This window comes from Pipistrellus hanaki (genome assembly GCF_964339955.1).
Source record: "Pipistrellus hanaki genome assembly, chromosome: 2".
NCBI classification, from domain to species: Eukaryota; Metazoa; Chordata; class Mammalia; order Chiroptera; family Vespertilionidae; genus Pipistrellus; species Pipistrellus hanaki.
Genome location: NC_140504.1, coordinates 197,097,429 through 197,125,019, shown reverse-complemented (window position 1 = coordinate 197,125,019; position 27,591 = coordinate 197,097,429). Strand labels below are relative to the sequence as shown.

General features: G+C 52.4%; 1 protein-coding gene across 13 annotated transcripts in view; it reads left to right on the top strand.

Moving 5' to 3' along the window:
* The window catches only part of PER3 (period circadian regulator 3), a 147,031-nt gene extending 119,712 nt beyond the window's left edge, over window positions 1-27,319 (top strand). For 7 of the 13 annotated variants that reach the window (XM_084875750.1, XM_084875751.1, XM_084875746.1 and 4 more), the window contains 17 exons: window positions 653-704; window positions 1,847-1,986; window positions 4,302-4,380; window positions 5,813-5,919; window positions 6,128-6,284; window positions 8,050-8,155; window positions 8,982-9,110; window positions 9,417-9,543; window positions 12,571-12,703; window positions 16,660-16,781; window positions 17,021-17,191; window positions 18,789-19,037; window positions 19,236-19,840; window positions 21,045-21,129; window positions 24,645-24,810; window positions 25,562-25,706; window positions 26,522-27,319. In XM_084875750.1, coding sequence (XP_084731876.1) covers window positions 653-704; window positions 1,847-1,986; window positions 4,302-4,380; window positions 5,813-5,919; window positions 6,128-6,284; window positions 8,050-8,155; window positions 8,982-9,110; window positions 9,417-9,543; window positions 12,571-12,703; window positions 16,660-16,781; window positions 17,021-17,191; window positions 18,789-19,037; window positions 19,236-19,840; window positions 21,045-21,129; window positions 24,645-24,810; window positions 25,562-25,706; window positions 26,522-26,662 — 2,714 coding nt within the window. In that variant the 3' untranslated portion in view covers window positions 26,663-27,319. Of the gene's footprint in view, window positions 1-652; window positions 705-1,846; window positions 1,987-4,301; window positions 4,381-5,812; window positions 5,920-6,127; window positions 6,285-8,049; window positions 8,156-8,981; window positions 9,111-9,416; window positions 9,544-12,570; window positions 12,704-16,659; window positions 16,782-17,020; window positions 17,192-18,788; window positions 19,038-19,235; window positions 19,841-21,044; window positions 21,130-24,409; window positions 24,811-25,561; window positions 25,707-26,521 lie in introns of all 13 variants that reach the window. The other 6 variants (XR_014794297.1, XR_014794298.1, XM_084875752.1 and 3 more) reach the window with 6 other exon arrangements.
* The last annotated feature ends 272 nt before the right edge of the window (window positions 27,320-27,591 follow it).

The window sequence follows — 27,591 nt, the reverse complement described above, 5'->3', positions numbered from 1 at the left end:
TTCCCTCCAGGGAACACGTGGCCAAAAGACACACTGGGGAGTTCTGACGGAGGAAACACAGTCAGCAAACACCTGGGAAAAGGCCCTCCCCCAGGCTGCCCTGGGAGGCACATGGAAACATTTCAGAGTCAGCACGTCACAGAGCAGCAAAGTCAGTGCAAGACTCAGCACAGTGGCCGCTCACATTGCCCTGAGGGGAGTGAGAAATGTGGTTAGCGACACTGTCCGGGGGCCCCCCAGCACCCGAGTCATAGAACGATCACGTCATCGAACCGAGGAGCACAGCGCTGGGGAAGGTGTCCGAGGAAAGAACGGGGAGGGGGTCTGTATATCATCCATGTCCAGGCGATGGCAGTGGAATCGAATGTCATCACCGCACGGCGGGATCAGAGGATGACTGCACTGACATGGAAGGGAGTACAGGGGGGCCTGTGGGAGGAGTCGGGGCGAGACTGAGCCAGACGCTCACGCCTCACCCGGGGCTCCTGTTGGAATAGCGACGCCCTTGGAAAACCCTGCATCTCGGAGTGGGGGAGAGGCGGGTCATCTCCATCGGGGTCCCGTCTTAAGAGGGTTTCTTGTCTGTGTGTGACATGAGCACGGCAGTTCTGCGGTCGCTCTGCGGTGTGTGACCGTCTGTCTTTGTCTCCAGCAGCGTCCGAGTTCGACCTCACTCCCGGGAAGTCCTTTTTCTGCAGGATCCGGTGAGTGAGGGCTGCGGGCCGCGCCTGCGCTCTGGGTGGGCTTGGCTCTACTTTGGTCCTTTTGTGTTCGCCAGGCCTGGGGTGGAAGCTGACGTCAAGGCTTGTTCTTGCCACGGGAGTTTGTCTTCTGATTGAGGGGAGCAGCATCCCCATGAGGAAAGTAGATGATGATCAGCAGGAGGAGCGGGGAGAAAGGTCATGCTTAGCCTGGGGCGGAAGAACCGCTGGTGGTTCAGGACACTTACTTATTTCTTTTTTTCTTTTATTGACTTCAGAGAGGAAGGGAGAGGGGGAGAGAGAGAGAGACATCAGTGATGAGAGAGAGTCATTGGTAGGCTGCCTCCTGCATGCCCCACACACAGGGGATCGAGCCCTCAACCCGGACAGGTGCCCTAACCAGGAATTGAACCGTGACCTCCTGGTTCATAGTTCACGCGCAACCACAGTCACACCGGTCAGGCTGGTACACTTTCAAATGACCACTGTTGGGGCTCTTTTGTGTGCTTTTTGTTGTTTCATCACATTTAAAATTAACTTTTGACATTTCTAATAACTTGAAAGAAAGCAAGATCGGTATATTTATGACAAGGATTTATAAGGTCCAAAGACATCAAACTTAAGAGGAAAACAGACCAAAGTTGTACTCATTGATTTCTCGTAGGAATTTTAGTGAATTTATTTTCCTCTAAATTCACTGATATGTCAGTGTTACATCATGTCACTGTTACCTTCACAATAAAGTGCAGTGATGTCGATGAGGCACTGGCTAGTGCTCGGGGGAGGGGCCCGGGCTGGAGATGGCTGCCGGGCCGTCTGCACGTAGCTGGCGCTGGCACGGAGAGCCCTCGCCACAGCGGGCGCAGGAATTCCGGCTGGAGTTTAGGTGCGGAGGTCAGGGGAGAGGCATGCAGCGCCTGGTGCCGATGCCACACTCCGAGGGATCCGAGCCAGCTCTCCACAAACCTCCTGTGCGTGCAGAGCGATGGCTAGTCTTGCCCTTGGGGACTGACATCTTAATGAACATTTTTCTTCTTTGGAAAATAAATATATTTAGATATTTAGATTGGGCTGTGTCTCTCTCAGAAATGACAGGGAGGCATTTCCCAGCCGTTTCACACGCTGACCCATCCCTGCTCTTGCAGCGGAGGCGGCGGGCAGTACGCCCCGTTCCGGGTGATTCCCTATTTGACTCACGTGCGGCGCTCCGAGAGGCCGCAGTCAGAGCCGGAGCCGGAGCCCTGCTGCCTCATGCTGGCCGAGAAGATGCACTCCGGCTACGAAGGTGAGTCAGGGGTGCTGGGCATGCCTGTTCGCTCTGAGGGGACGGCCTGCACGCTGCAGCCGGTTCACTGCCCTGGACGTCTGGGCGGCTGAGGCCCGCAGGGAGTTGCCACCTGCCTGGCCCGCTCCTCCTCTCGGCTGGCAGTCCGATGGCCTGTGCTTCTGTCTTGGCGAAATAGGAGCATCGGCCTTGTAGCACAGTGCAGTCACAGGAATGGTTTTGTGCTTTTTATTTTTAATTTGTTTTTTAAAATATATTTCTTTATTGATTTCAGAGAGGAAGAGAGAGGAAGAGAGAGAGAGAAACACCAGTGACGAGAATCATGGATCAGTTGCCTCTGGCACATCCCCACTGGGGTCCAAGCCCACAACCTGGGTATGTGCCCTTGGCCGGAATCGAACCTGGGACCCTTCACTCCGCAGGCCAATGCTCTATCCACTGAGCCACACTGGCTAGGGTGCTTTATGCTTTTAAAGTGTTTGAAACCCCCGGTGTTTGCCATGTGTAAATATAAGCTCTTTAGTGTGCTTATATGTCCTGTTGGCAGAGCTGCATTCTTACATTCCGTGTGAGTACAGTCAGCTCCGTTACAGTCAGTCCTGCTGGACCAGGGCACCGTTCTGTGCCGAAAACTCACACAGAATGAGAGCCACAGGGCTTCTGGGAAAAATGAAGTTAGGGGCATAACACTCAAAAATTTAACCACACATCCTGTCTAATAAAGAGGGAATATGCTAATTGACCATCACGCTCTCACAAAGATGGTGGCGCCCACAGCCAATAAGGAGGGAATATGCTAATTGCCGCCACGCCCTCAAAGATGGCAGCATCCACGGCCACAAGATGGCAGTGCCTAGTCCCTTCAGCCCTGCTGGGGCAGCAGGTGCACAGCAAGGCCCACCCCCAGGCGCACCTGCTTCCATCATACTTTGGATCATATTAGCCATTTAAAGGAATGAAATTTTACCATTTGCACAATATGGGTGGTCCTATAGGGTATTGTGCTGTGAAATAAAGACAGATACCATGTTATTTTACTGATATGTGAAATCTGAAGGGCCAGATGGACAAACGACTCACAGATACAGAGGACAAATAGAGGGTTGCAGATGGGAAGGGAGGTGAGGAAACTGGGTGGAAAGGTGATGGGATTAAGAAGTACCGGTACTGATGGGTGGTTACAAAACACAGAGTATGTAAAGTATAGCTCGGAGAATATAGTAAAACATGTATGAGAATTACGGGGGAGTCATTTCATAAATCATAATTGTCTAACCACTGTGCTGACTACCTGAAGCTGACGTAAAGTAATATTGAATGTCAGCTGTAATTGAAAATAAAAATTTTTTAATGTGAAAAAAAGAGGAACGCACCAACAATACACACAGTGCGTCGGCTCCTCAGCGTCGACAGCCCCACAGTTCGCTGGTAGGGCTGTGGGGGTGATTGTGAGGGTGGAGGAAGGTGTCTGAGGTTCTGACGTCAGATTGGCAGGCGTGCCCCATAACACTGCGTGGAGGAGGCGGTGGATGTGTGAGGTGTGTGCATGTGTATGTGTCCTAAGTGACTCCGTTCAGTTAGACATTTCCTGCATTTGCCTACCGTTTTTATGCAAATGAAATCATGCATAAGCAAATGCAAAATTAGCATTATGCTCAGATGGTTCTCTAATGTGTTAACCACTACATTTTTAAAGCAAGCCATGGCTGACCTGACCACACCAGCTTTATTGCACCAATGTAAACCGCTCCTGCCCTGTTGGCCGTCCATCCTGGGAGCTGAGTTACATATAACTAAGGGCCCTGAGCTGCTTGCTTCTGCACCTGAAGGTGCTCCAGCTCAACAAGTAGATTATCTGCAGTGACAAGCTGTTCAGTGCACAGACTGCCTCTGTCTGAGTTAACTTTGGTGGGCATGACATTTGTCCTAGTTAAAACATAGATGATGCCATAGGTCAGTTATTTGGAGCATTGTCCCGCACACCAAAAGGTGGCAGGTTCGATTCCTAGTCAGAGCACATACCAGGTTTCAGGTTTGTTCCACAGTCAGGGTGCATGTGGGAGGCAACTAATCAATGGTTCTCACGCCGATGTCTATCCCTCTCCCTCACTCTCTCCCTCTCCCTCTCTCCCTTCCTCTAAAATCAATTTTAAAAGTATTTTTAAAAGAGAGAAGAAGATGTAAGTAATAATGAAAAGCGTTGCCATCTAATGTATAATAGCTCTGGCTGCTCAGAGGCTAGCCCCTAAGTGCGATTTCCCGTTAAATGGAGGACTAACTAGTATTTGCCTTTAAGTGAGTCCCTCTTTTCCCAGCTCCTCGGATCCCGGTGGACAAAAGAATTTTCACCACAACACACACTCCAGGGTGTGTTTTTCTTGAAATAGATGACCGGTAAGTACTTCTTTAACATTAAGAGAGACTTGCTTCTGGAAATAAATACAAATATGAAAAGGCTTAGGTGTGCTCACATGCTCCTACATTGCATATATGATATCTATCCGTTATCTGTTTGATTTTTGTTAGATTGAATTTTTTTTTTCTTGTCTAAACTCATTTGTCTAAGTACCATAAGTGTGACCTGCTTGGTCTAAATGTTAAATACAAATACCTTGCCTGTTATACTTCTCATGTTTACAAGTTAGGTTTGAGTCCCTAGCTGCTTTAGGCGAGTCAGCTGTCATTATTCTGTTTTCACTGGAGGACTGAGCCTGGGGGCCGAGGGGCCGGGAGCACCTGTGAGGGGGGGGGGTACTCATAGTCCTCCCCCTCCCCCCAGGCCCTGCACTCCTCAGGGCATTTCCAGTGCACAGCTGTTCCCCAGCCGCCTCATGGCTTTTTGTAAGGGGATTGGGGAGAAAAAAGAACAGGTTTTGTGTGGGTATGAAACTAAGTTTGTTTAAAGAATTGTTACTTATTTTGAACTTAGGCCCTTCCTACTTTTTTAAGTGTTAAAGTAAGTGTTTTTATTGAAAGAATAGTGATGATGAGTAGTAGTTTCTTATTGCTGTTTTTAAGCTCTTTATTTGAAAAAAATGATAAAAACATTGTTACCCCCGGATTAGTGCCTCCCATTTCCCCCCAGTTTATTTTAAATTTTTTTTCTAATTCATGAAATCTCAAAACCTGGATAGCAAGCCTCATACCATATGGAGGTGTGATGCAAAAATGTCAAAAACTTGGCATGGTTATGAGATGTTAATGTGGATTTTTAAAAATCTTACCACTGCAAATGGGTTTATTTCATTACAGTTACTCTGAGATAACTGCAATTGGTGAGATGCTTGTGGAATGTAGGATAACGAGGATCTTTTGAAAATAGCTCACCTGTCATTCCCTCGGACAGTGTGTGTGAGCTTGTGCACGTGGATTCTGTGGGAAGCGGGTCTTTCCGAGCCACCTGCGTGTCGGCTCGCGGTTTTCGACAGCCGCGGGCCGCCTGTTCGGCTGGCCTTTGGCGGCGTGGTTTCTGTGATTGTCACAGACTGTGCAGATCCGTGGCGTGCTTCCTGCATTCCGCATCCTGAGCGTTTCTTTGTGTGTGATGCGATCTGTGTAAACGTAGGGGGCAGCAAATGGAGGGCCCCGGGGCCTCAGAGGAACTTGTAAATGCACAGGCTCCGGTCTCGCCCTGCTCTGCCTGTTCCCCTGCGGCGGGCCAGCCTGTGCGAGCAGGTGCCTGCGTGGTTTCGATGAGGCTGACTGCCTCTCTCAGGTCATGTGATTGCTGCCCGTAGAGTTTACGTAGCTGTGTCCTGTGTTTAAAACGAAGTTGAGTGTTTTCTCGAGTGTAATGCGTCTCACCTGGCCTGTGCGGTCTGCGCAGGGCTGTGCCGTTGCTGGGATACCTGCCGCAGGATCTGGTCGGCACGTCCATCCTCACGCACCTGCACCCCGAAGACCGCGCGCTGATGGTCGCTGTCCACCAGAAAGGTGAGGCTGCGGCTCAGGGCAGAGATTCTTCGTCACTGACCTCACTCTTCTTCCATTTCCTGTTAGAGCTGACCTTTTCTTTCATCTGGTGAGCCGTGTGGGAAACTGCTAACACCGTTTTTCTTCCTGACATTCTGATCGTGGATGCGTAACTGCCCGATGATGCCGTTTGTCCTGCGTGTAAGTCCCTTCGTCCTCTTGCTTGCAGTGCTGCGGTTCGCGGGCCACGCCCCCTTTGAGCACCGCCCCGTCCGCTTCTGCACACACAACGGCGACTACGTCACCCTGGACTCCAGCTGGGCCAGCTGCGTGGACCCCTGGAGCCGGAAGGTGGCCTTGGTCCTGGGCCGGCACAGAGTGCGCACGTGAGTGCACCCTCCCGCGCGGCCTAGGAGCTCACTCTGGCCGGTCCTGTTCCTCCCTCCCCTCCGCCCTGGCCTCAGGCAGCACCGGCCTGGGGCGGATGCCCAGCCTGGTGCTGCCCTTGGAGATGTTCCGGAGGCGGAGGCGTGGCTAAACACAGAAAAGCTAAAGAAAGAGATGTGTTTGCAACACAATCATGATGGCCGACTCAGTTGCTCAGATGTGTGTCGTTAATTAAACTGGAGGATCTCCTTGACATGTTATATTGGTCAAGAAAATTTTTTAGAGAGGTCATAGAACATGGGAAGTTGATATGTTAGATGTAAAAAGTATATGAAGTTATTTATACCCCATGATTAAAATTATGTCTAAAACACTCTAACCATGAAATGTGACAAGACTGGAAGGAAATAAAATGTACTTTTTGCTTGTGTGTGGGGTAGTGTGCTTATGGGTAAGATTATTATTGTTATTATTATTATCATTTTTTTTCCCCCGTTTCAGAATTTTAAAGTTCTGCTTAGTGATCCAATAAAACTTTTTCTATCAGCTTCTGCTGTCAAATTCCACTTACCTGTAACTATTTTATTAAATCTTTATTTTTAAAAATTAGACTCTAATACTGACCTTCCTGGCAGCATGGCCTGCTGAGGCCTGTTGGATGACCTACCTGTGCGTGTACCAGGGTCTGGGACGGAGGTCTAGGACGGCCGGGCCCAGGGTCAGAGCCAAGGAGCTCCAGCCCTTTGCCTTTTGGTCCCTTTACAGTGGGCCTGTGGGGCCTGGGCCGGGCCATGGCTTCCTGGGATGTCTGTTGTGAGCGTGGAAATGGGGCCTCACCTTCATCGTGCCGGAGGCAGGGCCTTCTCACAGGCCATGCAGCTGGTGGCCTGGCGCGGTGGTCACCATGGGAGGAGGTGACACTCGGCAGAGCACTTGGCACAGCGGGCACGTCTCCGGGTTAGAGGAGGCAGGCTGACCGGCTGTGCGTGGTGAGGCAGTGGCTCCTGTCCCTCAGAAGGCCCAGCGCCCTGCCAGGCAGCCCCTCTCTGCGGTCCTCCTGGGGCCTGGCCGGCCCCTCGCTGTGCTCGGGTAGAATGGGAGCATACGTGCCCCGAAGGGACTGGGACAGCGCATTTCACCACGGGGTGTGGCGCAGTCATCCCGATGGCAGAGCCTAAGTTAGGAGGTGCTCCAGACATTAGTGCTTGGCAATCTCTGTCTTAAAATTCCTCGGTTAACGTGGAACTGTGAGGCCAGCAGTGTGGGTGCATTCCCGTATCTAAGGAGGTTCCGTGCCCTGATAGAGATTGGCTAGTCTTCAGACAGTCCCGCAGCCGAGAAAGACCGCAGCTAGGGACGGGAGGAGCCTGGGCCGTCTTGTTCGTCCATCAGTGCCTTCTCCACCTCGTGAAGAGAACTTAGCTTCAGGTTTTCTGTATTTGGGATCAAAGAGTTGCTCTGTAAACGCCTAGGTTTATTTGAACATTTAACATCACTTTAGACTTCATTGTAAGCGAATTTTAGTATTTTTATTTTTTAAGATATATTTTTACTGATTTCAGAGTGGAAAGGAGAGGGAGAGAGAGAGAGAAACATCAATGGTGAGAGAGAATCATTGATTGGCTGCCTCCTGCACCCCCCACAGAGGGGATCGAACCGTGACCTCCTGTTTCATAGGTCAATGCTCAGCCACTGAGCCATGCCAGCCGGGCTGTAAATGAATTTCGAGTTGCCTGACCCAGACTTTCATGTGCTATTTTGTAGGAGTCCACTGAACGAGGATGTTTTTGCTGCCGGGATAAACAAGATGGACAGTAATGACAACGACATAACTGAATTACAGGAGCAGATTCACAAACTTCTGTTACAGGTAAAATGGGGGAGATTTAAAAAATGAACATAAAATTCCCATAACTGTGTTTTATTTTAATATTCTGTTGAGTAAAGTCACTTCCCAAAAATAAGCTGCAAAGAAAGATCCAGAAATTTCTATCTTCCTCTTCTTTTTTTTTTTTTAAAGGAAACTCTATTAATCTTTTTTTTTTTTTTTCATTTTCCTATGTTAAGTACACAGAATATTTTGTAAAAACTCATTTTAAGACAACAAAACTGAGTCGCAGTGGGCGGTGAGACAGATAAGTCATTTCTGAAGGAGAGAAAGATTCTGTGTTACAGGCTCCCCCAGTGCGCTCAGCCTCGGGTTTGGGGGTTTGGGACAGTTCCCATTTCAAAGGGGGGCGGGCTGGCCTCTCTCAGGAGCGGTGGTCATGAGACAAAAGCAGGAAAAGCTGCTGGTGATAACGCTCCAGCTCCGCGAAGCGCCTGTCATGTCTGTGGGGCTGTGGTGCGGATCATTTGTTCTGTCTGGTCTGCACTCAGCATAGAGAAAAGTTATGTTCATATTGAGAAAATTATACTATGGCTTTAAAACAGATTTTTTCCCCAGAAATTCCCGCTTAGATTAAAAACTAGACTTTGCCCTTGAAAATGACTGACATGAGGGGGATGTCTTCCGTGTCAGACACAGGGTTAAAAGCATCTGCCCTCACGAACCGGATTTGGGGTTTCAGAAATATTAGTCTTAATTTTCTGGTGATTTTAGGTAAGCTCTGAGTGGGTCATGCCGCGTCCCGTCCTGCCCTCCGTCCCCCCGACCACAAGATAGTAACTTCCATATCGGACCCGTGTCCTTGCAGCCGGTCCACGGGAGTGCCTCCAGCGGCTACGGCAGCCTGGGCAGCAGCGGCTCGCAGGAGCAGCACGCCAGCGCGGCCTCCTCGGGCGAGTCCAGCGGGCCGGGGGCGGAGGGCGCCCGGAAGGAGCCGGTGAGTGGGCGGCGCCCCCGGACCCGCAGCCTCGCCTGCGGCCATTCTCACCCCCCTGGCTGGGAAGCTGAAAGGAAACGCCCCCTTTGGAAAGCAGCAGTTGCGATAATATTGTGCAAACCAGCATGTTGTGAGCAGACGTGTGTGACGCTGTGCAGGTGAACCCGGGCGGGGACGGAGTACGGGCACTTCCTGTGCTTTTCATCTACGCGTGTTCTGAGAACCAGCAGGTTAATGTGTTCTGTGCATGAATCTCGGGATGTTCAGGTGACGGTGTCTGAGATGTATGTCATTCTTTTCCCTCAGTTGACTTTGCAGCAGGTCTATGCCAGTGTAAACAGGATTAAAACCCTGGGGCAGCAGCTGTACATCGAGTCAATGACCAAATCACCCAACAAGCCGGCGGTGGGGACGCACGCAGGACGGCCCAGTGGTGAGTCAGCGGGGTCCCCGCCTCCCCCACACCTGGCCTCTGCGTGGACGGTGTGAGCACGGATCCGCGGCGCCATGCTGCTGCTCTCGTAGCCACTGGTCCATCGTAATGGCAGTGGCAAGGCAGCAGCAAGTGGGGGACTGGGAGCTGAGCGGGTCAGCAGGTAGTGCCGGTATGGGCCACTCTGACACACCAGCACATTCAGATTCCCCCGCGGGCTCTCTGCCAGCCAGCACTCTCATCCCCCCTGTCATTGCAAACAAGTGGAGAATGCTCGAGGCCTGAGTTGAATGAAGAACTTGGCATTTTTCCTGGCACATGTCCTTTTCTCACACATAGGTAAGCAGGCTCCAAGGAATCAATTTAGTTGTGATAATTGCAGCATTTTGAAAATTTAACCTAGTTCCATATGTGGCAGAGGAAAGCCCAATAATGTAGACGTCAAGACATACTGACTTTTTAATTAGCTCACTTCCCCTCTATCTTTCTCCCTGAATAGTAACAGTTTTGGGAGTCATTATAGACGTCGGGCACCTAAATGTGATTAATGGTTGCTGTCACTGTTGGGGGTGGCTGTTTTACAGAGTGGAGGTGACATTGTCCCCCAGGCCCATGGCAATAGCTGGTGTATTTTAGGACTTGGCACGAGCTACACAACGAAACGTCAGACCCCTGCTCCTGCAGTGACGCCCCCTGGCGCCCAGAGGCCGGCCTCGGCGGCAGCAAGCCCGTCCCCGGAGTCTCCCTCCCCAGGCGGAGGCTTCCTCCTCCTGGAGGTGCCGGGCGCCAGGAGGAGGAACAGCGTTTCCTGCCCTAGAAACTGTCAGGCTTCCTCTCTGCAAGAGAGTGCGCGGTGAACGTCTTTCTTGACGCGGATCATGACGCCACGTCTGGGCAGAGAGAGCTCGTCGGGTCGGTGTGAAATCTAAATCCTAATGTCCAGCCGATGCCCCTAGGCAGCCTGGCCTGGGCCGCGTGTGGGGCCACAGTTGGGTGTCCTGACCCCTGTGTGTTTTCTCCGAGTGGAAACCCTTCTCCCCCTGGCTTCGCTTTACTCAGCTGCTTCCCTCAGCTCTTCTCTCCCGCCGTCTGGTAGCACCAGGACTGGTGGTTTGGGGGCCGAATGTTTCAGCAGACCTCAGTCTGCCACCGCTATCATCGGATACATTTAAGCTGTACTCACTGGTGCCTATGCTGCTGTTTTAGACACTGAAACTTTCCTACTCCTATGTCTGTGCTGCACTGCACTCTGACACACAGGAGGTGATTTTTCAGGGTAGGGAAATCTGTTGCCACTTGGTGTGACTTGGGAGAATGCATGCTACTTGAATGCTATATATATATATATATATATATATATATATATATATATATATATATATGATTGATTTCACAGAGGAAGGGAGAGGGAGAGAGAAACAACAGTGATGAGAGAGAATCATTGATTAGTTGCCTCCTGCATGCCCCCTACTGTGGCTCAAGCACTGGTGACCTGGTTCATAGGTTGATGCTCAACCATTGAGCAACACTGGCTGGGCATCTTGATTTTATTAACATTTAAAACCTACAGGTTGAAAGAACCTAGTGAAAAAATCTAGTGCTCCTCACTCAAGAGAAATAAGCATGCAACTTAAGAGTAAAATGTTATATCTTAAATATTAGAAATTGAGTGGTTATGCACACCAAGGAAACACTACATGATTACTGTGTGCATGCTTTATGTACAGGGTGCTGGAGCCAACAGGAACGTTGGGTTTTAAGTTTTTATTTTTGCCTTCCTTTCAAGGGCAGGTTACACTTTAAAGCACAATAAGAAGGGAAATTTTAGAACCTAATTTGGAAGGGCAAGGAGCAACAAAGATACAAAGCCCCTCCATCAGCTCCATGGACTGAAGCTGGTGCCAGCGCAGTAATTGGGGAAATTGAGGACACTGCACGTCCCTCTTCAGGGCGGACGAGATGCCGAGTGAAAACAGAGATCTGTAAATGAGGTCAATAAAATATGTATTTTTTAAATTCAGCAATAAGATAACACAATTAAAATTATCAAGAGAGCCTAACAGTTTTCCCGGTGCTGTACAGATGTCAAATAATGTATGAAAAGACAATGCTCAGTCTCAGTCATTAGGAAATTAAAATTGTGTGAAATACCATCACACACCTATTGGAAAGGCTAACATTCAAAGAAAAAACTGACAATACCGAATTCTGGAAAGATTTCAAAGATTTCAAAGAAACTCACATATTCCTGAAGGTAATGCAAAAAGTGTACAGCCCCTTTGGAAGAATTAGGCTGTTTCTTATAAAGTTAAACATACTCTTCCCATATCACCCAGCAGTTCCTTAGCCATTCGCACAAGTGAAATAAAAAATCAGGGTCATACAGAAAACTGTCTGTGAATGTTTATCACACTTTGTTCACGCTTGCAGACACTAGGAAGCAACATAGATGTCATTTCACAGGTGAACGGGTGACCGGTGGCACACGCACATGATGGAGTGCCACTCCCATCACACAGGCGTGGGCTTAGTTCACACACACAGGGTCTTCAGTGCACTTTGCTGAGTGAAGGAAGCCAGAACCAAAGATGGCATACTGTAGGCTTCCATTCGGAAAACATCAGTATGTGTTAACACTGGGGGAGGAACTGACCACAAAGGAGCAGTGGGAGGGAGATGTCGGCGTGATGGACATGTTCAGTTTGTTACTCTGCTGTGGGCACACAGCTTTTGGTGCTTTTGTGAAAAACCGTGGATCTGTACACCTCATCCCGCCCCAAAATATCTATAGAGGGAGCCCAAGACCGCGGAGGCTGCGACAAATGAACCTAACCAGTGGCATAACGGAGTCCTTCCTGCAGTCCGTGTGGACAGCTGTCTGTGTCCGTGCATCCAGACCTGGGCTCATCGTTAACAGCTGCATAATAGGCCACTGAGTATATTTACTCTCAGTTACTGCGATTTAATTTTGCTGAGTGTCCTAGAAATAATGTACTTTTCATTGTACTTCCTCCCATTCTCTCTTAGGTGAGCAGAAGGCCTCTTCTTCCGTACAGACCTTGAAAAATAACAGCGTGCACGCCGAGTCCTGTCAGGGTTTGAGGAAAGATCAGCAGAGCCCGTCCTACCAGCAAATCAACTGCATCGACGGTGTCATCAGGTATGAAGCACGTGTTTTGAGAACCATGTTTTGCCAAAAGCGTACATTGTCCCTGTGGAGCTCTTACGTAATGTTTAATAGCTGTCGTCTTGATTTTCCTTAGAAATCATAGATACCTATGGACTGCCTATAACATGCAGTCCATGATATGCCCAGCATTCCGGGGGATGCAGACAATTGGAAGGTGCATTCCTTGTTTTGAAGGAATGGTTGAGAAGACAGGCCTGCGCTTGTCCAAGGTAGAGGATGCCAGATCTGAAGATCAGTCCCAGACTGTGGGGAAGGGAGGTAACCATCCACTCATTCAGGCTGGATGGCCGGGGAGGACTCATCAGAAAGGGAAGGCCAAGGTCAGCAGCTTGGGAGCGTGGGTTGTTTTTTCTCTCTCCTTCAATATCCAACCAACGGACCTCCATCGCCGTAAAAAGTGCCGCGCACAGCAGACCGGGACACCGAGAGATCCACCCACCTGTGCGCCTGGGAGGCGGCGTGGACCGCGGGCGTGGCAGCGAGAGGCAGCGCCCTGGGCAGGCGTGAGCTTCGTGGCAGAGGACTTGGAGGGTGAAGGTGGGGAGGGGGTCGGCCCAGCCGTGGGGCTGCAGCTGAAGGGACCTCTGCTCTCTGAGGAGAGACCACAGTGGCGGGCGGGAAAGCCGTGGGGAGTAGGCAGGAGAGAGAACTGAAGAAGGGCCCAGCATTCTGGCAGAGTTCTGCCCCCAGCCTCTGGGGCCCCGGCACAACTGGAGGGTCTCCGTCAGGCCAGGGCGCACTGAAGCCCAGGTGCTGAGCACACAGTTCTCCCCGCTCTACTGCCAGGCTTGCTTTTTCTCTCTTGGCAGCTTTTTAAAAATGTATGTACTCTCAACCTTAGCTCAGGTAAGACACAACGAAACCATTACCGTAGCCCCACCTTGTGGACAATGAGAGGAAGCGTCTAATCACCAGCCTGTGGAGTGTGAGGACCACGCCAGGCCTTGTCTCCATAAGCGAGGTGTCGCTACTTCAGATGCAGCCGGCTGCACTGCTCATCACACACCATGGGCAGCCGCGGCGCAGGATCACAGAGAGGAAATGGCAGTTTCCAGCAACCGACTCCAGCCGAAAGGCATCGAAATGGTGAAGAATTCAAAGTCACTGTGAGGAGGAAACTCAGCAAGCCGCAAGAGACTCAGAAGGGCAATGCCATGACCAGGAATGAAGTTAAAGATAGAAGGAAAACTTTACCAAAGAGATTAAGATACCAAAATATAGCCAAGCTAACTCTGGAACTGAAGAACTCAATAATTGAGAGGAAGAGGCTTTGGAAGTGTGGCCGGTCAGATGGAGGAAATGGTTAATGAGGTGCAAGATGGGACTCTAGAAGTGATTAAGGTTGAGGGAAGAGAGAACTCGGGTTTTTTAAAAGTGCAGAAGCCCTCTGAGCGCCATCGGATACCACGCAGAAAGCCAACCTGTGATGAGGGGCACTCCAGGAAGAGGCAGTCAGCATTGCTCGGATACCCAAAGAGATACGGGTACCACAGGGAGAGAAAACTGTAGACCAGTATCCTTGATGAATGTAGATGCAAAAATTCTCAACCAAATATTAGCTCATTAAACAATACATTAAAATAATTATATCCTATGACCAAGTGGAATTTATCCCTGGATTGCAGAAAAGGCATTTGAAAAATATAATATCCTTTTATAATAAAAACCCTTAACAGATCGGGTATAGAAGGAACGTACCTTAACATAGGAAAGGCCATATACAACAACGCACAGCTATCATTATACTCGTTGGAGGAAAATTGAAAGTTTTTCTCTCAGGTCAGTAACAACAGTCCATATAACACTGGAAGTCCTAGCTAGAGCAATTGGGCAAGACGACGAAACAAAAGGCATCCAATGGGAAGAGAAGGGTGGCATTGTTGCTGTTAGCTGTGATACGAACTTGTCTGTCAGAGATCCAGAGTCAGGAGGCGGTTGGAATTACAGTGTCAGTAACGTGGTGGATACAAAATCAACACGTAGAAGTCAGTTGCTTTCCTTTTTACTAATGACAAAGCACCTGAGAAGGAAATAATAGCATCAAAACAATAAAATACTCAGGAATACACTTAACCAGGGAAGCTGGAGATCTGTACAATGAGAATTACAGAACTTCGCTGACAGAAATGGGAGCACCAGCAAACGGGAAGACACCCTAGTTCCTGGGTAGGCAAACTTAATGTTCACCAACCATACTGCCCAAAGCTGCCTGCAGTTTCGGTGTGGTCCCCACAAAGGCATTCTTCCCAGGAAGAGAAGACACAATCCCAACATTTTTGTGGAGTCACAGCAGACCCGCTATAGCCAAAGCAATGCCGAACGGAAAAAGACACCCAGGGTATCACGTCCAGATTTCAGATTACACTACAAAATTACCGTCGTAAAAACAGTGTAACAAGGGCACACAAACAGACATGTCGACCAGTGGGACAGAATAAAGAGCCTGGAATTAAATCCTGGTGTGTGTGTGTGTGTGTGTGTGTGTGTTCAGTTAATGTCTGACGGAGCGAGAGTACCGACAGGAAAAGGGAAGTTCCTTCAGCAGACTGCTGGGGAGATCGGAGAAACACGTGCAGAGCAATGAGAGGGGACCCAGTGTGACAGCACTCAGAGACATTAACTCCACATGGCCAAACACTTAACCATGAGACCTCACACATTACACCAGAGGAAACGGGGAAGAAGCTCAGTGATACTCTGCTTCCAAGTCGGAAAAGAAGTACTCGATACACGAATGAACAAAAGGAAGTGCAATGCCCCCGCTGTACTTAGCAGTGATTTTTTTTTTTTTTTAAATGACGCCAAAAGCGTGGACGGCAGCAAATACCAACAAGTGGAACGACACCCGACGCCAGGGCTCTGCACAGGCACGTCAGAGAAACAACAGAGTGGAAGGCGGGCCCACGGAACGGCGGCATGCTATAACCCTGTGCCACCAGGAGCGGAGTGTCAGAAAAGTGTAAAGAACTCGGCAATGACAAACAACCCGAGTTAGAAGCGGGCAGAGCAACCAAACGGACACTTCTCCAGAGAGGATGCGTGAACGCCAGCAGGCACATGCAGCGATGCTCAGCGTCACTAATCCTCGTGGACATGCAAATCGGAGCCACAAGGATGAGATGGCACCTCGCTCCGGTACCGTGGGCACCTCGAGGAGACGAGAAGGAGGCGGCGGAAAGGGAACTTCCACATTGCTGCTGGAAACGCAGGTCAGTCCCGCCAGTGGGAAGCAGTATGGAAGCTCATCAGAAACTAAAATCTGTCACAGGATTCGGCCTCAGCTCCTGGCTCCGCACCCAAGGGAACGGGAAACGGGGTTTGGCCCGACATCTGCGCTCCCGGTGGACCACAGTGTTTCCATGACAGCCAAATACGGAAACAGCCGCATGCCCGTCAGCCGGTGGCCCTAACACGGTCTGTGCACAGGAAGGTGGTGTTCAGCCAGGAGAAAGGAAGGCATCCTTCCTCCTGCAACAACATGATGGCCTTCAGCCCGGGAGGCACCAGAGAAGCCACCGGAAGCCGCTGCTGTGAGCACTTCCGTGCGGAACTGAAATGGACGAAGTGAGGGTGATCGGGGTGGGGGGGTAAGTGGTGTTTGAGGGCACAGACTCACAATGAGTGTAAATGAGCCGCAGAGATAGATGAGCCGTGTGGTGAGCACACAGTGACGTCACTCCCTCTTGGGGGAGGTGACCAATAGCTCTACGCAGGCAGTAACCGTGACCTTTTGTAACTGAGTCACAGTACGCACTGGGCACCTTACACGTATGCAGTGTTGCGCGTCAGATGTACTCAGTACACGAATAAGTAAAAGAAAGAACGATGTTTCTCGAACAGAAGCTGTGTGAGAGCAGCAGAGGGAGGGGCCTTCAGGGGTCAGGTGGGATCTGGCCCTCAGCCTGTCCCTCGTTCCGTCCTCGTAGGTACCTGCAGAGCTGCCACCTGCCGGCTCTGAAGAGGAAGGTCGTCTCCTGCACAAACACCACCGCGTCCTCGGAAGATGGCCCACAGAGCCACAAGGCCGCCGACGCCCACGCCTTCAGAGGTAGCAGGAACGCCCTTCGCTGTTGGGTAAAAAGTTACGGCAAAGCCACCCTTACTCTCTGTTTCTCTTTAATTCCCCGACTTCCATCATCTCATCACAATCACAACTGACCCGAGTTTCTGGTCCTCTTTATGGCTGGGAGGTTACTTACGTTATAAATGTCTGGAAGCCATTAGGCTTTAACATACATTTCCTTCGGGAACTTTTCTTTTCACCATCAGTCTCTCTCACCCCCCCAGCTGCGTCTCGGATCCCATCCATCCCTCCACCAGAAGTGCCAGCTGACGGACCGTCCGCCGGTGCACAGGCCGGAGCTGCGCGGACTGTGGCCAGGGCGCCGAGCCTGGGCTCCGGCATCAGCCAGTGCAGCTACACCAGCACCATGGTCCACGCCCCGCCCCCCGAGCCAGGTACCACGTCACCTCTGACCTCAGATACACGCCACACACGAGAACGTCCTTTGTACCGTTTATTTAGTAGCAGCTTCTCAGCTTCAGGAAGTGTTGTGCTCATGCTGGTTATCTGTACATATGTGTGGACTATATTTCTTACGTCCCTCAGCTAGAATCACTAATGCAGCGTAGGCACGTCGTGTGACCGGGAAAGGAGGTTTCAAACGGGGACTGGAGTGGCCTAAATGGATCATAGGTATGAGCAGGGAGTTCCCTGTGGGTCTGAGCACGGTCCTTATTAACAGTATGATGGCTTGGGAAGTACTTGGATGATGTCTTCTTCTCATTCCTTCTTACGGCCTCCTATCCTTTTGACCTTTTCATTACTCATAATAATTTGGTGGGTGAAGAGATGGTGACGTGTTAAACTGGGTTTTCGGATGAGCTCTAAGTCATCTTTGCTAGTTCCGTGGAGTGTCAGGCAGCACACGCCGAGCTTACCTTGTACAGTGCCTGTCCTTAGTCCACCACAGAGAGTTAGCTCCTTGGAGGTGGAGAGCGCAGTCCGGCAGGCAGGCTGTGGTTGGTGGGAAAGACCGGAGACGGAACTGCTGTGGGACTAGGTGGCGTGGATAATGAGCTAAAGACAGCCTGTTCATTTTTAAATCATGTAAATACATCACAGATTAAAAACTAAAAGGTAGCCAAAACCGGGTTGGCTCAGTGGATAAAACATCAGCCTTGGACTGAAAGTCCCAGGTTTGATTCCGGTCAAGGGCATGTACCTTGGTTGCGGGCACATCCCCAGTAGTGGGTGTGCAGGAGCCAGCTGATCGATGTTTCTCTCTCATCGATGTTTCTAACTCTCTATCTCTCTCCCTTCCTCTCTGCAAAAAATCAATAAAATATATATTTTTTTAAAAGGGCAAATTCCTGTGGAATAAGCTTTTTATAGGGAAAAAAAACCTAAATGGTAAAAAAGAAAAATTTTGAAGAGTTCAGGGAGATAAAAAGATACTTATAGTAAAAGCAAGATTTTAATCCTATATAATAAAACTCTAATATGCAAATTGACCAAACAGTGGAATGACCAAAAGACCAGTCGCTATGATGCTCACTGACCACCAGGGGGCAGACGCTCAATGCAAGAGCCGCCCCTGGTGGTCAGTGCACTCCCACAGGGGGAAGTGCCGCTCAGCCAGAAGCCGGGCTCATGGCTGATGAGGACAGTGGTGGTGGCAGGAGCCTCTCCCACTGCCACTGCAGGTGGGCAGTAAGGAACGAGGGGCTCTGGCCTGCAAGAGGGCTGGGCCAGGCCAAGGGGACACACACACACACACACACACACACGGCACAAAGTGTGTGCCCCTGGCCTCTAGTTAATCTATAAGACTGCACATTGAGCATTGCAGTGCTATAAAGCACTTACACAGGCGTACAGAGTGTAAAGACAGGCAGGAAAAATAACAGTGTGTGCTAGTTGATGACGTTTTTGTATTCCAGCTATTGTAACGTTTGTAAAACTTACCAAAAGGTCATTAAATTGGTGAAAGTAAATAAGTTGGGAGCAAACAGTTGGTAGCAATCACCATTAACCTGTCTTCTCCCACCTCAGCAGACCCGACTCCTGCCGCCGAGGACGCAGCCCCCGCCTGCGAGCCCTGGGCGCCCGGCCCCCAGCCGGCCCGGCTGGCCGCAGCGGCGTTCGGGCGCGTGGGGCTCACCACGGCCGCGCTGTCGGCGCACACGCACCGGGAGGAGCAGGACTACGTGGACCGGTTCCGGGAGAAGATGCTGTCCCCGCCCTACAGCGCCTACCTGCAGCCCGAGGGCAGAGGCCGCGCCGCGTGCTCTGATGGCCGAGGTAGCCGGTCTTTAGCACACACCCTATTGACCTCGAGCCCCGGTTTACAGCGTGTCCATGCGGGGGAGGGCGGGTGACGGTGAGGACCGAGCGAGGCGTGAGGCGTTAGTTCTGTAGTGGCGCTCCCAGCTGAGTGGCGAGGCGGCTGCCCTCCCCGAGCTTCTCTCGGGGTTCCTCACTGCGCCCCTCTGTCTGCAGGCGCCTCCTCTCCCGGCTGGGCCCCGTCTCCTGGGGGCAAGAAGGGGAAGCACAAGCGGAAGAAGCTGCCGGGGCCCCTGGGCAGCCAGTGTGCGCAGGACGCCTGCTGCCCCCACCTCAGAGCGGACGTGCAGGACGCACGGCCCTGGGGCCTGTCCCCTGCTTCCGCTCTCCACGCCCCCGGCCTGGCGTTCCCGGCCGCGGCCGTGGCTCCCAGCCAAGCCCCTTACCTCGTGCCCGCGTTTCCCCTGCCGACCGTGGCCGCGTGGGGGCACGGCCCACCTTTCCCAGATGTGCCCTCACCTTACGCGGAGACTTTCCTAGCCATCGTGCTGCCTGACCCCTCCCTGTGCCCTCTGTTGGCACCATCATTCTCTCCATACGTGCATCTGGGAGCAACAGGCCCTTCAGAGATGCCACCGGCAGCACCGGCAGCAGCTCCAGACGTGGAGCCACTGCCTCCAGCCACCACCCGGGGGGGAGCTGGGCCGAGCTGGGAGACGCAGAGCGAAGGGCGCCTGGGCCCTAGCTCCAGGGGCAGCTCGCCGCTGCAGCTGGCCTTGCTGCAGGAAGACAGGCCCCCGTCCTGCGAGTCTGCAGAGCAGGTGAGGGGGTGGGCCCAGAGCGAGCTGTGGGGGAACCGGCTTCCAGCACCCGCTGCAGAGCGCCGGGCCAGGGGTCACACGCTGGGCGCAGCTGAGTGTGGCGGAGGGGAGGCACATCACCGTGGCGCAGGCTGAGCGCTGGGCTCCCAAAGCTCGCACTTGGTTTGAAGCGGAATGAGAAGCCGCTGCGTCCTGGTTTCTTAGAGGTGCCTTCAGGTTTTCTGTGGCTCTACGTTTTTCCCTTTAAACTTGGACATCCGAGCATCTAAAACGTGTGTGCGTCCCTGCAGCTGAGGTCTGGGCTGGTAAGACAGGAATAAGCCACATGACAAGACATGCGTCCAGCAGTGCTATGTTTCGAGCACAGTTACAGGGTAACAGCCATGTATGGAGCAGGTTGCAGGCTGTCTGCATCATCAGTACAGCAGGCGGGTCATGGTTTCACGTGTGTACATTGTGTTTTCAAAAATGAGGACTTTGGGTCAGTTTCCTTTAACTTGTCACCCCTTTCCCTAACGGGTTCTCAGCTCACCAGGGAGATGGTGGAGCAGGAGCCAGGCCGAGCGGGAGCTTGCACGGTTTTCTCATGCTTCCCTCCAAGGCCTAGCCCCTTCTTCACACGTCAGATCAGGGCGGTCTGGCCCAGTCAGGACAGTGAGCTCCGTGGGAAAGCCTGGCGTCGGTGCGCCTGCCGGGATGTGGCCCCAGCGAGCACAGCCTGGGTCAGACAGGCCGGGCCACGTCCCCGCCCGTCACCTGTCCACCGGGTTCCTGTGGGCTCGTTTGTAACCTGCTTTTGCTGCTTATGTGAAAAGCGGGAGGATTAGTGCTTCCCAGCTCCCTCTGAGGATGAAATGAGTCACACTGACCGAGTCCTCCCATGAGATCTGGATGCTGGGCCTCTGTCCATGTTGTAGTCCTAGGATTCGGGATGCTGCTTGGAACACACAAAAGTTCAACACCTTTCTGAGTGACAGGCTTGGAGCACACACCGTGTTCAGTTGCAGGTGGTGGTGCTCAGACATCAGGAGTGTCTCCAAAATTATATGCAAAGGGCCTCGGACCCATCCTTAGGGCCGGCTGAGCCACCCCGCGTCTCAAGTCCCCTGGCATTTATTCTGTTTAATGTGACTATAAAGATCCCAGGTGTTTGTAATGTGATGCCCGAGACGCTAACATGTTTTCTCATGTTCTTACTCCCCAGCAGTGTGCTTCAGGCAACAGCGGGAAGAACAGCCATTTCTCTGCCAGGGACCCGTCCCCACTCGGACCTGGCTCTGCGGCATCAGGTAGCGGTCCAGGGGACAGTCCTCGGGCTCTGCCGCCAGGAGCTCCCGTCTGAGGACAGGCTGTTGGGTTTCCTGTTTCCTGGGAGAAAGCTTTACAGGGTGTATTTATTTATTTATTTTTATTTTTAAAATATATTTTATTGATTTTTTTACAGAGAGGAAGAGAGAGGGACGGAGAGCTAGAAACATCGATGAGAGAGAAACATCGATCAGCTGCCTCTTGCACCCCCTACTGGGGATGTGCTGGCAACCAAGGTACATGCCCTTGACCGGAATCGAACCTGGGACCTTTCAGTCTGCAGGCCGACGCTCTATCCACTGAGCCAAACCGGTTTCGGCTACAGGGTGTATTTAGTCACATAAACAGAAGGCACCGCGTTAGGCACCACGCGAGAATCCTGAGTCACGTGTTCTCAGGCCCTCCCCACGCAGTCCTGCCGGGACAGCTCCATCCCCTTTGCTCCTGGCTAGGCGCCTGGAAAGGGGATCGCTAGGGAGGTGACGTGCACGGGGACCACCGGAAACTGCCACACTTTCCCGAAGTGGCTGCACCGCTCTGCATGCCTGTCCCGTGGGAGAGCGCCAGTTTGCAGCACGCCCGGGCCCCACCAGGCCTTGTCCATCCTAGGTGCCAGCCGTCCCAGTGGGTGTGCAGTGGCACCGCACTGTGGTTCTAATTTGCATTGGCCTATTGGTTAATGGGGTTGAGTGTCTTTTAATGTGCTTTTTTGCCATCGTGTGTGTTCAAGCCTCTTGCCCACTTGGGGGGAGGGGCAGTGTTACTTTCTTATTGGGCAGTAAGAACTCTGTTTTTATTCTGGATACAAGTCCTCTGTCAAACACTTGTTTTGCCAAGATTTCTCCCTGTGTGTGACTTACCTCTTCACTTTATTATCTTTTATTTTTAGCTTTCTTTTGAAGGACAAAACACTTTTTTAATTATAATTAATTTCAGTTGATCAGGTCTTCTTTTTTACTAATCCTCACTTAATATTTTCCCATTGTTTCTTTTTAGAGAGTCACTGAGATAGTCTCTGTTTTGGAAGTTTCGTGGGGTGACTTTTCTAGTTAGGCTTGTGGTCCATTTTCAGTTCGTTGTTCTATGTGCTGTGAGGTTAGGGTCAATGCACTCGCCTTGCGTATGGCTGTCCAATTGTTGCTGCCCCATTTGATGAAAAGACCAGCCTTTCCCCACGGAATTACCAGGCACCTTGGTTGAAAATAGACTGGTTAGATGTTTGGGTCTGCTTCTGGACCCTGCTCTGTTGATCTGTGCACTAGCTTTGGGGTAATCCCACATTCTTTTGATGCAGCTTTCAAGTAAGTCTTCAACTCCGGTGGGTTAAGTCCTCCGCCTTTATTCTTCTTTTCAAAATAATTCTGGGTATTGTAGGTCCTTTGTCCTCATAAATTATAGAATCAGGTTCTCAGTTTCTACAAACAACAGAAAGCAAAGGCCCCCTGGGCTCTGATGAACCCTGTGCCAGCCGATGGGCTGGTGTTGGGAGGGTGTCACCTGCCAGGGTTGAGTCTTCTGTTTTTACGTAGGTCTTCAATTTTCCTCAGCAATGTTTTTTATTTTCCATGCACAGATCTTACACATACATGTCTAAAATTACTCCTACGGATTTCATATATTTGATGCTGTAGTGAATGACTTTTTTTAAAAAAACAAAACACAAAAACATTTTAATTTATTTCAGAGAAGAAGGGAGAGGGAGAGAGAGATGGAAACATCAATGATGAGAGAGACTCATTGATTAGATGCCTCCTGCATGCCCCCTACTAGGGATCAAGCCTGCAACCCAGGCATGTGCCCTTGACTGGAATTGAACCTGGGACCCTTTAGTCCACAGCCCAACACTCTATCCACTGAATCAAACCAGCTAGGGCATGAATGACATTCTAAAATCCCAATATCCATCCCGGCCAGCATGTCTTAGTGATTGAGCATTGACCTATGAACCAGGAGATCATGGTTTGATTTCCTGTCAGGCACATGCTCAAGTTGTGGGCTCCATCCCCAGTGGGGGGCATATAGGAGGCAGCTGATCAATAATTCCCTCTCATCATTGATGTTTCTCTCTCCCCCTCCCTTCTTCTCTAAAATCAATAAAAATGCATTTTTTAAAAATTAAAATTTCAGTTTCCAATAGTTTGTTGTTGGCATATAAAAATTCAATCAGATTTTGAATTTCATATTCTGCAATCTCTCTAAACTCGTTTATTAGTTTTTGTAGCTCTTTTGTAGATCCTGCAGGGCTTTTCCACAGAGACAGTCTTGCTATCTGCAAGGCCAGTCTCCCTCCTTCCCTGCGGATCCGTACACCTTGATTTACCTGTCTGGCCGTGCTGGCCGGGCAGGACCCTGTGCGGTGTGGGTAGAACATCGCTGCCTGTTCACAGAGCTGCGCCGTTGAGTGTGACGTCACGTGGTTTTCCTTCATGTTCTCTGTCAGTGCGATGGAGGACGCGCCTGTCTGCTGTTCACTTGCTGAGGGGTCTTTTTCTACACCCGTGGAGATAACCCGATATTTTTTTCCTTCTTATTTTATTAACATAATGAGTTATATTAATTAATTTTCAAATCTTAAGTTCACCTTGTACAGGATCATGCTGTTTTATCTTTTTACTATATTGCTGTATTCTACACCTACTGGCTCGCTAAGGATTGTTGCACCTGCTGTGAGAAGTGCTGGTTACTGGTTTAATTCTTTAGTGGATCTCAGCCTGCTCGGCTTCTCTGTTCCCCTGGAGGGCCTTCGGGAACTTGTGTGCTTCAGGTTTTGTCCATTTCATCCCAGTTGTGGAATTCATTGTCATGAACTTGTCGGTATTCTCTTACTCGTCTGTCGAGTCCATTGTGCTCTTACTGCTGATTATCTGACTCTCTGCTGACCAATTGTATTAACTTTTCAAAGAAACGGTTTTTGTTTGATGGTTTTCTCCCTGGTGTTAATGGTTTTGTTTCATCGGTTTCTGGTCTAAGGTTTGTTGTTCGCTTCTGTTCACGTCGGAGTTTGTTGGCTCTTTCTCTGATTTCTTGAGGTGGAGATCAGACTATTGATTAGCCACCATCTTTCCTCCGGATGCGAACACTGAATGCTCTCCCTTCCTCCAAGCACTGCTTTACTAGCCCTCAGGTTTTTATTTTCATTCGGTCTAAAACATTTTCTAATTTCCCCTGTTTTCTTCTTTGACCATAAGTCAATATAAACTATTTAATTACCTAACATTGGTATTTTTCTAGATAGTTCACTGGGTTCTGACTTAATTGCAGAGAGAACACATTCCTTATATTTTTTACAATTTGCTGAAACTTGATGGTCCAGCACGTGGCCCATCCTGGCTGGTGTCCCGGTGCCCGTTGGGAGAAGTGCCCGCGGCTGTGAGTGGACACCGGGCGGTGGAGCCGGTGCTGAGGAGGAGGGCAGCCGGGGACTCTCCGCAGGACGAGGGCCATGGGGAGGAGGCCTGGCAGACGTGTCTGACCTGTGCCGTGTCGGTTCTGGTAGGAAGCAGTGCCAGCAGCGTGCCCGTCTCGGGCAGTGAGGATGCTGCGGAAGCCGCCCCCGCCGGGCCGCAGCCCGGGGACCTGCGGGACGGGGCCGAGGAGTCCGTGTGGAGCAGCATCGCGCGGACCCCGGAGCGCGTCCTCATGACCTACCAGGTGCCCGAGAGGTGAGGCTCCTAACGCTCTCCGTGTGGCAGTGCCCAGGCTGTGAGATGTTCTGTACACACCCTGGGGCTGCGTTCGTAAATGCTTCATTTGAAGTCACATGACCCAACAATTTCCTGACCCAGAGGTCACGGTGCTGGTGCACGCAAGGCAGGAGGGCGGGGGGAGGGAAGGGATGAGAAGGCAGGAGGGCAGGGGGAGGCAGGAGGGCAGGGGAGGCAGGAGGGCGGGGGAGGCAGGAGGGCAGGGGGAGGCAGGAGGGCGGGGGAGGCAGGAGGGCAGGGGGAGGCAGGAGGGCGGGGGAGGCAGGAGGGCAGGGGAGGCAGGAGGGCAGGGGGAGGCAGGAGGGCGGGGGAGGCAGGAGGGCGGGGGAGGCAGGAGGGCAGGGGGAGGAAGAGGGCAGGGGAGGCAGGAGGGCAGGGGAGGCAGCAGGGCAGGGGAGGCAGCAGGGCAGGGGAGGCAGCAGGGCAGGGGAGGCAGCAGGGCAGCGGGAGGCAGTGCTCCGCAGGCGGCGTGGGGTCCCCTTTTCAAAGGGGTGTCTCCGCTCACAGTGGAGGGGCTGAGGGCACCCATCACCCTTGGCATCTGTTCCCCGAGAGGCGGTCTGGCTGCAGCCCGGGCAGAGGAGCGGGCGGTGCTGAGCGTGCTGTCACTCACAGCGATGGCGCTTGCGGAGCAGACAGGCAGAGCCGCTCTGGGGGCGGCAAGCACCGGCCTCCTCAGGCCCACACGCCTGTGTGCCTTCTGTCCCAGGGTTCCGGACGTCGTCCTGAGGGAAGACCTGGCGAAGCTGGCGGGCATGCGGCAGCCGCGGTTTTCCCCCGGGCAGCGGGCGGAGCTGGCCCGGGCGCGGGCCTGGCTGCAGAGGCAGAGCCTCCCCGCGGGAGCCGACACACACGTGAGCACCATGGGGCGCCAGCCGTTCCTGGGCAGGAGGGCGAAGCACTGAGTGCGTGGCAGGACCTCACAGTTCCCACCAGATGCCCATGTGTCCGTGGCGGGTGTCACCATCCGGCATCAGGAGCAGCCGTGAGGCCACAGCTGGTGGACGGGCCGCTGTCGGAGGGCGAGTGTCCCTGACCGCAGGCACCCTCCGCCGGGGGCAGGCTGTGGGGCAGGGCGGGGCCTGCTCTGAGCTGGGCTGGGCCGGGGAGCGCTGTCAGGTCTGCACTCAGACGTGCGTGCATCTTTGAGAGGAGTTCAGACCCAAGTGAGATCCATGCCCCGGCGTGTCCACACGGAGCAGGGGCTCCGGGGCCCAGGGGTCTCTGCTCCGATGCGTCTCCACAGGAGGCCGCCCTGGTGACCAGTGGCGGAGGGGCCGGCTCTAGATGGGGACAGCTGTGGGGGTGATGTGTGAGGTCAGACCTTAGAACAGGGAATGACGGGAGGTGTCCCAAGTGTGCACTGAGGCCCCCCTTTCCGAGGAAGGGGTGCGAGCCCGCCTGTGCGGAGGGCCAGTGCAGGGTCCCCGCCAGGGCCTGGTTCTCTTCAATCCCGGCTTCCTGTGCTGAGCAGAAGGGTCTGGGGGAATGAGCCCCAGAGCAGGTGAACAGGTTTAAAGTTGCTGTCGTTTACCGTCCGGTGAGGAGGAACGCCGTGTGGACGCTCGGACACGAGTGGGTGTGGGAAGTAGACGCGGTGCTGGGCCAGCGTCTTGCTGCCTCAGACGCCAGCGGCTCCGTCATAACCCGCTGCTTGTTCTCCCTGGAGGGCTGTGCCTCCTGTAGGGACGGAGCCTGCGGCCAGGACCCCGGAGGGCGGCCGCCGAGTGGCCGGGAGGAGAGCACAGCCTCCCGGGACGTCTGGGAGCCCCCGGCCTTAGATGACCGCGACGGCGTCCTCGAGCGCTAGTCTTTCCTCGTGGCCTCGTAGCGGACCTCACTCTCCGGACAGACCGCACAGAGCACCTCCTCCTCCTGCTCTGGGCGTACGGGACACCAAGGGGCTTCCTCCGCTGAGCCATCGCAGGAAGATATGGAATGGCTTCGAGAAAGCTCCACGTACAGCATGGGCAGGGACAGTGAGCACAGAGCTGCACAGAGCCTGCCAGCCGCAGCCTCGTCGCCTCTGCTTCGCTGTTACGACAGTCCTTCCCATGGCCATGCCCTCCTCGGGGTCCCTAAACTGAACTGTGTCCGGTCAGCACAGGGGATGCCTCCCCGTAATCAGCACCAGACGCCCAGGAGCTCCCGGCACACAGCGCATCCTGTTTGCCAGGGCATGTGCTGCCCCGGTGCCCGGGTCCGAGGGGCATCTGAACCTCCCTCCTCACACAGGCTCCCTCCCGGGCTCCACCTGCCACGGAACCCCGAGTCTCGCCCGCAGAACCGACCGCTGGCCGCGAGCCCCTTCCTGTGCAGTTGAAGTTGGCTTCACACGTGTTGTTCTAGAACAAAAACTTCTGACTCAGTCAGTGGTGTTTCCTTTCTAATGTCTCTTTTTTAAATGATTGTAAAAAGTTTTGTAAAAATTAATATTGGTTTTGTATGCGTTAAACCAAAACTACCACTTCATGCTTCCTCTCCAGCTCATTTACACAAAAGGTCCGGCCTGCCCGCGGCCTGGCGGCACTGCCTCCTGTGGGGAGGGGGCTGCGCAGGGAGAATGGTTATGGGGGCTCCTGTCGGGCGGGCACAGCGCTCTGAGGCCGTGGCCCGGGTCAGCCAGCTCCCGCTCCTGAGTCCTGCTCAGACAGGGATGGCGCAGCTCCCTCCGTGCAGACCAGGAGGAGCAGGAGACGGTGGGGCTCACACGCTGGCTTTCCTTTGGGTGGTTGTCTG